This window comes from Calidris pugnax, unplaced genomic scaffold, assembly GCF_001431845.1.
Source record: "Calidris pugnax isolate Ruff unplaced genomic scaffold, ASM143184v1 scaffold358, whole genome shotgun sequence".
Taxonomy (NCBI): domain Eukaryota; kingdom Metazoa; phylum Chordata; class Aves; order Charadriiformes; family Scolopacidae; genus Calidris; species Calidris pugnax.
This window is the reverse complement of record NW_015091091.1, coordinates 143,217-155,318: the sequence shown is the minus strand read 5'-3', so window position 1 is coordinate 155,318 and position 12,102 is coordinate 143,217. Positions and strand designations below refer to the sequence as shown.

The following is a 12,102-nucleotide window of genomic DNA, read 5'->3' as shown; positions in this document are numbered from 1 at the left end:
AAAAAAAAAAAGTCTCAAAAACTCTTCAGACTGCTGTTTTCATTTTGCAGGTTAAAAACACATACCTATGCTGAAGTAACTTTATTTAATGTGTACATATCAATTGAATAAAGTGCCAGATATTCCTTCAGATAGTGAAAATTCAGTAGGAAAAGATGGACCTTGGAAAAAGTCAGAGGTTTGGGGCAGTCATTTTTAAATTGTTCCCTCTACAATTTCATACCATGAATATGGATGCCAGTGCTTTATGTCATTCTTTTACTCTATTTAATTCTAAACACTTCACAATAAAATTTAAATATCTAAAAGATCATATAAGGCTATGATTACAAGTAGGGCATTTATCAAGCAATTACAAAAACATTTTTCCATGTTCTTAACAAAAGGAAATTGTCAGGGGAATGACAGAACTGGGGAAACAACCATTTCCAAAATCAGCAAATCCCTATCCTGGCAAGCAATAAAACTTCCACAACAGCTGCTACATACTCATATTTGGCAGCTCCTATTTTACAAAAAAATGACCACTTGTGGATTTGTATTTTATTTGTTAATTCTTAAATACTTGAACTTCAACTTTGTTTTAAAGTAGAGTTTATTAAGCACTGACTTTTGCTTTATTGGCCTGCAATAAAAACACTCTGCTCATCTGAAGGTCTGAAAAGTTACAGACCTTGTCAGAAAGGCATACAAGTGCACTAGCCAAGTTAAACTCTCTCGCTAACTTTGTTGACTAAGTGCAAACAGTTGTTGCTCTGGCCAACAACAGTAAATTAAACATAGTCAATAATGAAGTGAAACTGCATTATCATTCCAAAACAAATAAGAAAAAAACTCTATGAAAACTGGACCAAGGTGTTCATGTTAATTTTGTTCTATCATACCACAGGCTGTTTCTTGCAGAAAAACAAATACTTTTTGCAATATGTACATTCTCTGCCTCTATAAAAGAATACTTATAAAGTCCATTAGTTCTCCCACCAAATTACTAACTATACTGGACATAGTGAGCACTGTGTCATCCCTACAGTATTTTCAAGTACAACATTCAGGTTCTGTATAAGAAAAAAACAGGTAGCCCCTTAACGGTTTTGTATCAATGAGTCCTGTGCAGTCAGCACGTATTCTGGAATATGCCAGAATCTATTTTTTAATATTGTGCAACATATGATCAAATAGTCTTGTGCCTGCACCTGCCCTACTATTTTTCATTCAGTATTTTTCTTTTACTGATGAGTGACTGTAACAGCAGCAGCCAGGTAAACAAATGTACAGAATTTTTTACCACATGCCTGGTGTCCTATCTCATGTGACACAATTATGGCAATCATTGCTTTTCTGCTTGTGAATTTATCACTTGGGAGGTACATCAGTGATGATTCTTGGAAAGTCATTAGCCCCCAGTTTTCCATAGCAATTGCTCCAAAATCAGGCAGCGCAACCAGATCTACATTGATTGAAACAGAGGGAAAAAAAAAAAAAATGTACTTTTAAAATTTTTGGAAGTAAAATGCTCGGATGATTTTAACGTTTAAACTGGTTCAGTGGGCAATTAAAAGATACTACATTTTAGTGGTTCTTTGTGATATTATGGCAACAGTCTTGCAAACGGTCTGTGAAATCTCTTCTTGTCATACTTTTCACCTACGGTTGCCACTCTTTCAGGGAACCACATAATGAATTTCCACAAAGTTCAGATCTGTACTTCATCTTGTACATAAAAATGTTTTGAACAAAAATGAAGGCTGTACTCTGCCAATGCTAGACAAGAATATATTCACTGCTGGGTCTCAGAAATCTTTCTCTGTATGAGTTTCTCTTGTGTTTGGGAGAGATCATACTTACCACTTTTTTCAGCCAAGCAACTGATACAAAAAATCAGCTGTGTGAGTACGGGGATCCTTTCCACTCTTATTTGAAAGGTGCTTTAGAAACATCAGCTCTTTGTTTCCACAGTGTGGCTGTAACCTACCTCTGTACTCCCCTTCTGCCTTATGCACAGGGAGAACTTTTCCAGTTCACATGTGAGAGTTGGACAAAACCTCAAAGATCTCAAAGAAATATACACTGTTTAAACTCAGCAGCAAAGAGCAAAATTTGGAAAAGGTATACAAAGCGTTTTGGAAGCAGACACAAGCTTGTTCTCCAAACCAGCTGACCAGGAGCCAGCTCCAGTCCAAAAGCTAGGCAGCTCATGGAAGGGTGGTGTCGAACCCAAGCACAGCCAGACCGCGTCTCAGCGGGGCGTATCGCCTCAGGCTCACAGCAAAGGTATTTCACTTTCGGGGAGGCAGCCACCATCTAGCTAGCTTGGGGCAAGAGAGCTCTATTATTACTGCATTAAAATCAGGTGAAGACAAACCCTGTAAGTATCCCTGATTTTAAACGTGTTTATTCTTAATTTCACATTTTGAGTTCACGATATAAATCTCTAGTGTTTACAAGTAGCTATTCTTGGTTGATCTAATCCTATAGATTCTTTAAGCAGAACTTAGGGTCAGTGGGAAATGCAGTTGGTATCGCATGAGATTGCAGTGGGGAGTGTAATGCCACTACAGCATTTTGTGAAACTGAAATCTCACCTAACAGAACGCCTGCAATACCGTTCTTCTACTTCAATTTTGTAGTATTTTTATACTAATGAATAAATGCATGGACATGGCTGCTAAACAGAGGAACACAAGCATGAAACAGAATCGTCTACAGCTCTTGAGTAGCTTGTATGATTACTACGATAACAAAATTTAAAGAGTGAAGACTGCATACATCGCATTTTCCATATGAAGTGTAGTGAGTAATTCTGCAAGTTATTCTAAATACGCTGGGAGATAATACATTTACAGAGATGAAAATTTTATTTCTTTCAAGTGCCAAAATATCGATTTGACAAATCAACAAATTATCTAGTCAAGGAAGGTAGGAAATTCTTCCCCCACAGTCCTGCTATCTGGTAAGATCATGGGCAGTTCCAAAACCCACTTTAAACAAGACCTGCCTTCTGTGCTCTCGGTATTCTACCAATTTGCATAAAAGAGCAGGTTTCCCCACAATATTTATGCTGAAGCCCTTGGGAATCCAAGTACAAGTAGCAGACAAATTGTACAGTGGAACTACATGATGGCACCCTTTTTTATTGACTGAAGCTTGACTTAACTGATTAACCCCATGTCCATTTTAAGTAGAAACAATGTTTTCCTGCAGGAGTCCTTTTTTTCTCGGGAGGAATGTGCAGGAACTCACAGGGAACTCACAGGGAAGGCAGGGAGATATTGAAGAAAGCAAGGAGCGGTTTGGGGAGATAGGGGATACAACAAGCATGGATTTACCAGGAGGAGGTAGGGACTACAACGTCCTTGCCTGGTATGGTCTCTGCAGCCCAGAAATAGCCACGTGAGTCAACAGCTCTTTTCTAACCACTTTGTAGACCTATCCGCCCCTTTATTAGGAAATAATGTTTTAAAAGAATGAGTGGGATGTGAAGGCAAGATTCCGGTTACAGGTTAATAAGAGCCATGATGTAGAAAGGAGAATTCAGTGAGTTAAACTTAAGGGTTTTATCCCATGAATGTGGTAAACTGTGAAAAGAGAAAACTGAAAAAGAAACCATTGCTTCTGTGAATGGTACACCATCAGCAGCCATTTCTGGTCCATTTAAGAAAACAAGTAATCTCACCTGTCTTTGGCAGAGGGTAGCTGACGTTAAGTAAATCTTCCAGAAATGAAAATATCGGGCCTGTAATATTTAAAGCATAGTCAACGTACCCATTTTTAATTGCCTCTTTCCGAGCCCAAATACGTATCTGCAATAAAACAAGGAAGTGTCATTTTAAGACAACCCTCATATTTTCATTTTCTTTGCTTCTCTTCTGTGAATCATTGTTTGAAAATGCTGTCTCTCCACACCAGACCATGCAATAAAGCTTTTAATGGAAAAAGTCCCAACTCAAGTTTCGCTGGACCTAACAGAAAGTGGCACAGAGCCTAATCCTGCTAAAATCTAGAAGAGTTCCAGTACTTCAAAAAGGCCAAGATTCAAATCCCACTATACGTTGCTGGAACAAACAGACTCCTAGTTTTTCTTTTATTAAATGGGAAATGCTGTAAAACTATTTAGAATGACACATCTTAAGCCAATGTATTCCAGCCAGTGAGTCTGGGTGATGAACTTTCCTCCAGCTCACTACTCTTTCCCCAAAGAGAGAGAGATGGATGTTCAGAGAACACTTGCTGTCCAGACTCTCTCTTAAACTTTCTCACAGCCTGACACAGACCACTGGCCTCCCACTGCTGTTGGAGAGAGCAGATGGCACCTGAGCAGATGACATCTGTACCCCTGAGTAACAGAGACAGCAGCAGCAAGGAAAGCTTTCTCCTCCCGTGCCCATTTGCTTTGTCACGGCACTGAAAAGGGCAGCTGCTTGCCCAAGGTGATGGAGCAGACTGAGAAAAGGTTCTTATCTCTGCCATGGGCCTCTGGATGTGAGACACACACCCCCCAGGTGCCTGACAGCTCAGGTCCCACGCATTTGTTGCATCTAAATGAAATACATGGTCTCAATAAGGAGCTGCACAGCACAACCCTAGAAGCATATTTTTGGAAGCCTCAGGATTTAATCTACACAGGAAAAAATAAAGCATATTCAGTCAACGGAGTATCCTCAGTGGCTCTGAGCCACTATTTTCAGCCAAGGCTTCAGAGGAGATTGAAAACCAGACCACTTTACTTTGGAAAACCTAAACACAATGGGCAGACTTAAAATCCCAATTCTAGTATGAGCTTTGAGTTATAATACCGGTGTTTCGGACTGTAAATGACTTACCAGAAATGAGAAAACAGACACAATGAACATGATCACACAAACACTGAAGAGGTGCAGATGGAGCACCTCTCTCTCTGAAATCAAGGGGTCAAACACCCTCTCCCCTCTATCTCACAGAACACTCTTCCCTCTGAAACACACTCTTGTGAGCCCTTTGCTTTGCTGTCTGCTGTGGGTACACACCAGCCCAAGAAAAAAGCACCACAGACAGAGCCATCTGCACAGGGGACAGCAGGTATGATATATCAAGTCCAATATTCGCTTTAAAGAGGAGCTAATACCGTGGTGCCTAGGTGACCTCGGACTGTCCTCTCACCTTGTCCCACCTTCCCCCAGCAGGATGACAGTGAACTCACCGTGAAGCTAACACTGTGCTCTCATTTATTAAGCACAGCAAATATATGCTACCCTTAATAACTTTATGCACGAGTTTGTTTTGGAACAGCTTGATACATCTGTCGACTTTCAGCAAAAAGAAGGAAAGTGAAACAACTGGTGCCAACAGAGTATATTTTTTTACAGCTTCCCTCATGAAACTTTGGCCATTGTAGTGTAAAAGAAAAGCTGAATACTCACTGACAAAGAAACTTCAAACACAAAACAGCCAGTTTTGGATGCTAAAAAATGTGCCAACTGCAGAATAAAAGTTTAAAATACTAATATACAAAATGCTTGGAGCACAGTGTTGCTCCTACTGATGTAATGACACTGCTCATGAAAGGGTCTTGAAGAATAAGGCATTGAACTTCAGCGGTTTGTCACAGCAGTGGAAATGGGTATTTTTTTCCAACAAAGACAGCTAAGAAGATAAGAAGACCCTGAATTACGACCAGTACTTTCTGCAGAGTACCTGCTCCCAAAGTTTTAACATACAGAGCCCATACCTCTTTGGGGAATTGTATGAAATGACAGGATAATAAAATAGTTGTCTTAAAGGAAAGCTTTCCGCAGAAATATCTGCAGGATAAATGTTAGCATCAGCAAATAGTTTTGGAATGGAAAGCACCATTAATGTCAGTTGTATCTTCTAAAGCACATGATGCACCACAGAGCCAACTTCTGTTGTAAACTGCTATAATGTGTTGTGCAGCCTCATATTTACCTCATTTCCCCGCTCAGTTCTGGTGACATAATCAAAATCACAAATCACAAAAGCAGTCAAGTAAGTTGACATTTTCAGTGAAGTGTTAAACGTGGTAACAGTCCACAGGCTTCCATTTTCATCTTTCATGTCGGATACATCTAGAAAAAATATCAAAGAAATAGTCAAACCGTTGCTCTTCCATAACAAACAAGGAACTTTGTGTTTTCTGTATGGTTTTTACACCTCTCCTCAATATGCTGAATTTCTGCACTAACTTCACATGCTTCTGGCAGAAGGCAAGCAGCCAGACTTGTTGCTACTGCCATGTATTGGAGTCATCATCTTCCATGCAAACACCAAAACACTCTAGAGCTTCTTAACTGAAGTCTTGGAAGGATATCAAACTGCATCAGTTTTAGGATGTGGGCAAACCACGGACAATTTATGCCATGCTGCATATCTCTAAAATGTATGATTTATTATGATTCAAATATGGGTTATATGAAATACTTAATCAGATACCTTCCTTCCAAAGAAGGGGGACATGGGCAAGATTCTTGGGGAAAGAAAATGCTTCAAGCAATTCTCACAGAGATCCCATCTATTATAATTCCTAAGTTACTTAACTTCCATGCAAATCTCATAAAACTTCCCTTTTATGGCTGAAAATTATTTAGGTGCAAACCAAAGATTTGTGGCACTGAACTGGAGAAAAAAAGCCATTAGGAAGGCAGCCAGAGATACAACAGATTTCTGCAGGAATACTATTTTATGGAATTTCTTTGGAATCTTATATCCCATATGCATCCCACATGACATCCCAGCAAGGGACAGGAGCAGCATCTCCAGAGCCTTCTAGTCCTCTCATTCTGCACGTGCACAGGAGTCTATAGTGTCTCTGCCCCATAAAACATTTTTTTCATATGCTGTAAATATGTCTTAAAATCTACTTAGAAAGAAAGGAATCCCCAAATACCACAATTACAGGCTTTGCACACTGGGGCTGCCGTTGTCTTTTAAGCAGATGTGCAGCCAGGCAGACGTGCAACCAAGCAGTAAATGGCAAGAAACAAACCCTAGGCAGCCTCCAAAAACCGGAGGAGAGCGCATCGCAACTGACAAAACTACGGAATTATTGCCATCAGAGATGTTAATTATGAGTAACTGTCTCCAAATTTTTAAGCTCCTAGGCACAGATCTGTATATTTTCAAGGCGTTAGCACACGGACAACAGAACACTCCTGTATCGGATGTTATAACCTATTCAGATAAATTACACGCTTTTAAAATGTAATTTAGGGGGGAAAAGACCCATAAGTCTGCTTGCTGTTTACCTACCAATAGCAGGCATGTTGGAAAGAGCCACATAGCTTGGGTCATGGACAATTCTGATGTTAAATGTGGCCTTCATGGCAGGTTCATCAAAACATGGGTAAACAGTCCTGGCATACGTTGGTTCCAGTTGGGAGGCAATCAGCATACTATATTAAAAAAACAAGAAAGGTTAGTCCAGCATGCTACAACTGGTCAGAATCAATATATAGTGCATAAAAAGGGGAAAATGCGGAATGCATCCTGTATAGTACATGAATGTCTAGCGGCTTTCAGGTTATTCTCCTAAAAATGCCATCTCATTAGAATAACGTTATTTGTAATACTGATAGCATAATGAAGTTTTGTGTTAACATCTTTTCTATTTTATTTCTTTCATTTCAAAAATACCTAAGAATTAAACCGTAATGCAAACCCTGAAGTGGCTCAAAGTAAGGGAGTTTTACAGCAAGCAGAATCCTGTTCTGGGCAGCAGCTGCCCCCAACTGCCGGTCCCCTCCTCAGATGAAGGGTGTTCAGTACTAACACCCAGCCCAAGAGAACACCAAACCTGCTACTTGCTATGATTTCTGTCCTTTGCCTTTGATGGACTTACCCACAGATTCATACAAAACAGAGCTGAGAAGAACTTCAGATCCCCTGCTCTGAGGTACAATTACTGTACTGATGCTGTTCTAATCCCCTGTGCCTTCGTTCTAGTAATTGATGCAGAAGCAACTGATAAAAATCAGCGCAAATATTGTGTTTGATTACATTTTGGGATGCCTGTTAATATCAGCCCTATGCAGTCAATTACTTTATAGACGTTGCACAGGAGGTGCAGAATGCTTGGCTACCAAGCAAAATTCTCCAAGGACTTGGAAACACTGGTGACATACAGCCTGCACTTTATGGTAGGCTCCACAGGAATCCTGTGACCCTGGAGTCAGATACACGGGTTCATCCACAGCAGTGCAAGGTCTGTATGCAGAACGATGCTACAATAAACCTTTTGCATCATGTATGTTTGATCCAGCACCACTAGAGAAGAAGGGTGGGTTCTAGGTGGGTTCTGTACCTTTCCGCCTACCCAGACCCTGGCATGGACTCTCCCAGCTATATGCAGAATACAGATTCCTTATTTCAACAGAAAAGCCTTCAAATACTTAGCGCTGGCAAAGTGGGAGCATCCTCCTTTTTTACTTCCTTTGCTCCTCACAGACATGGGCTGTGCTCTGTCCATGAAGAGTGGTCCCATTTTTACAGAGTTTTCCTTTGCAAGCAAGACCAGATCAGGCGGGTAGTACAAATTGTCAACAGAAGCAAAAACATATGCAGTCATCAATCATCAAACCGACAACAAACAACTTTTGTGTTGGAAGTGCAGTGAAGTTTGGGCTTTGGTTCATTCTGTTTTCCACGGAGGTGAGGTTAGCACTTCTGAAAAGCAGTCTCTCTGCAAACAGCTTTCCCCCACCACCTTGCCAGAGTGCTCTGGCTCTGGCTTGGGGCAGAGGACAGAGAACAGCACTCAGCATCAACTAGCTAATCCTGCCAGCCTGCCGAGAGCAATGTGGGTATCTGATCATGAAAAATGCCGGTGCCAAGGCTCTGATGGAGCATTCAGTACAGAGACAACACTTCTCTTCAGGATCTAGCTGCCTACTGAAAGCTTGCCCTTCTGTGCTTAAACTTTTCTGAAACAAGAGGTCTCCTAGCAGTTCCACAAGCACATATTAAAAAAAACCAAAACAACACAGTAGGACTCGCAGTGCATGCAAGAAATAGGGGAGTCCACACGACTGTAGATAAATGGCACACTGACTGTTACAGCCAGTGGTTTAAGTCACGTCCTGAGGTCAGAAATCCACGCAGGAATCAGACCCCAAAGGTCTGCTGGATCCAGGTATGAGTCACTTTAGAAGAGCCACAGGGCAGTCCGCTGGAGATAGCGGCTTCCTCACAGAACAGGAACTGGCTTTGTACTGGCAGCTGAAGGGCACCAAACATTTTTAAATCACTCCTGATCTATATTATCCACTAGAACCCAACTTTTTCCATCATTAACAGCTTGCTAGATTTTACAAACTACATCCCTCGAAATATAACTCCTAAAAAAAAAAAAAAAAAAACCAAAAAGAGGAAGGCAAAAAAACACCTTCTGCATAACTGGACTCCATCATATTAGGAAATGACTGGTAAACTGATGATTTAGTTCCTAGCGAAGGAAAAAAACAAGATACTGCTGCGTACTCTTGATTCAGAGAAAGCCTTTTAAAGCAGAAAAATGGCAAAATCCATTCAAGAATATCAGGAATGTGGGCAGGAACAAATAACCAAAACAATACGTTATGTCTGCAGTCAGTGGATTTCCTCTGATTTATTTCAATGTCTGAACACCACTGGCATCTCTTTAACCAAGCTGCAGTCTCACATTTCATTACTGCTTCATGATGAGCTAAGAATGAAATGGAACAATTGTCATCAATCCCTTAAACAACTGGAAATTGAACTATACATATCATTTTAATGTTTTAAAAACATTTTTCTTATTTTTTACTGTGCAGCACAGCCGCCAATAGCTTTTTTTCAGATCCTCCGAATTTTACACAGTATGAATCAAAATATGTCGTAGTGCCAAAAAATGTCATAGTGCAATTCAGTGATTCTTAGATAGGAGTTGATTGAGTTAATACAGCATCAGAAAGCACACTGATACAATATTAAGTAATTAATGACTTGTTCCCTTCTTACTTATTTGGATGGTTTTTAATTATGTAAGTTAAGCAAAGTATTCTAGGTTTTCCTTTACATAAAATTTGCACAAATAACACTGTGAATTTCCTGACAATCCTGACAATCAGTGAATTAAGAAATAGCAAATGAAGAAAAACAGCATATATTTCCTAAATATACTTATTATCATACTGCATTTTTCTCTAAGGCTAACCAACTTATCGCCTTTCTCTTAAAAAAAAAAAAAAAAAAGGTCTGCATAAGTTAAATTTTCCAGATGTGGCAGACAATGGTATCAGCAAAGATTTACTCAAGAGGTGGCAGATGAAAAACCAACTCGTTGTGAAAAACCACACAGTCCTCCTCCAATAAAAACTATTAACATTATTTTGTGATTTCTTATTATTGCTACTCATATAGGGACTCACATGTATGGATCTTGTGGGTAACAATATTACATGCTTGAACAAGAAGTCTATGCACTGCTGAGCTACAGTTTATTTTAGTGAACTCACCAATAGGCTAGGAGGCAAGAACACTTGAATTTTAACTCTAGTTTTCCTTCTGACTCACTGACTGGTCATCCTCAGCAATTCACTACATCTTTAATTATTAAAAATTAAATAACTTTAAAATACGCAACTTATCTGCCTCTCCTTTAAACACCTATTTTGAGAAATTTGCCTTTGGCTGCAACTATTTGAATCATCATCTTAAATTTCATTTTTCTTTAGCAAGTTTCACATCCAGAAGTTTATGACACAATGAACCTTTGGAAGATGCCCAATAATAAAAAAAAAAAAAATAGATAAGCCAGCATTATTTTGAGGGTGAAAAAAAATGTTATAGATGATAAGCTCACACTGCCCCACTACCCATTCTGCAGTTCAAGAGAAAATAAAAAAGCAAGCATACTAATGGCATTCACTAAGGAAACCATCGGCTGTCTGAGGACAGCCAAACAACTGCATGTGCAATAGCACCCTCAAAGTCCAGCTGTCTAAAGCGGTCACTCATCCTGCACTCCACACTTCTGAAACCACAGGCGGTCAACGACTCTAAAGCCATGCCCAAACACACACCCCAAATCCTGGGTAAAGCCCCGCTCCCCACAGACACGTCTGGAGGAGGTGAGGGGCTGTCAGTGCTACAGAGATGTGTGGGACCAGGATGGAGGCAGCTCCCAAGGACCGGGCATAGGTGTTGTCTGACCCCTCGAAGGCACAGAAAGAGAGACACGTCCAGAGAAAGCCACTTGACTTGAGTTGAGAGAGACTCTCTCCTCAGCCAAAGGCAGATCTTCGGTCGGGCAGACCCTCAGTAAGCCCTCGCAGGCTGACTCTGGAGCAGCAGCTCCTCGCCCGCCCCCGTGAACCGGCAGGTCTTTGCAAACCACCTCAGCCTGGTCCTTCCAAGCCACCGCCAGCCGCTGTGGCCCAAGTCGGCTGCTGAAGGGAAAGCCAGGGCAACCTCGCCAGCGCTCTCTGGGGAGGAGAAGCGACCACCACGGAGCACAGACGTGAATTTCTGACACAGTTTTCTTTGCATCCCCGCCGTGCGGAGCACCCATCTCTCTTAATGCCACCCAGGGCACCCAGCTGCTCCCCACGGGCCGCCCTGCCCCGGCACCGTCTGTGGAGACGCAACATCTCCCGGAGCCGCGTCCCCCGTGACCCCGCGGCGGGACCGGGGACTCTGGGCTGCCGTGGGCGGAGGGGTGCCGGGGGTGGGGGGCCGCCGCCTACCTGCTCCGTCCCTGGTCGGTGTAGCGGGTGAGGAAGAGCCCGTCGAGGTCCTCCTCCAGCCGGCCCTGGAAGCCCAGCTGCAGCACGTACCGGCGCCCGGCCCGCAGCCGTTCCCGCAGCTCCAGCACCGCCGTCTCGTCCGCCGCCTCCTGCCGCAGCCCCGCCACCTCCACGGCGGCACCGGGTTCCGTCAAAGGACCGCGGACGGCGGCGGCCCCCCGGCTCCGCAGCCCGGAGCTGTGCAGCACCGCCACCTCCGTGTCCTGCCGGCAGCGCACCGTGATGTTCACCTGCCCGACGAAGGAGAAAGGTCCCGCCTGGCCCGGCCGCACTCGCGGCCACAGCTCCAGGTCGTAGTGGAGGGGCAGGAGGTGGCGGGGCAGGCGGCGCACCGAGCCGCCGGCGG

General features: G+C 42.4%; 1 protein-coding gene across 1 annotated transcript in view; it reads right to left on the bottom strand.

Annotated features, from left to right (window-relative positions):
• LOC106897298 (aminopeptidase Q-like) overlaps positions 1–12,100 on the bottom strand; it is a gene marked incomplete at its 5' end in the record, with an annotated part of 36,234 nt that extends 24,134 nt beyond the window's left edge. Inside the window, 5 exons of the mRNA XM_014957871.1 lie at positions 1,293–1,447; positions 3,674–3,800; positions 5,923–6,062; positions 7,243–7,385; positions 11,697–12,100. Of these exons, the coding sequence (XP_014813357.1) occupies positions 1,293–1,447; positions 3,674–3,800; positions 5,923–6,062; positions 7,243–7,385; positions 11,697–12,100 (969 nt within the window). The remainder of the gene's footprint in view (positions 1–1,292; positions 1,448–3,673; positions 3,801–5,922; positions 6,063–7,242; positions 7,386–11,696) is intronic.
• Positions 12,101–12,102: the final 2 nt, after the last annotated feature.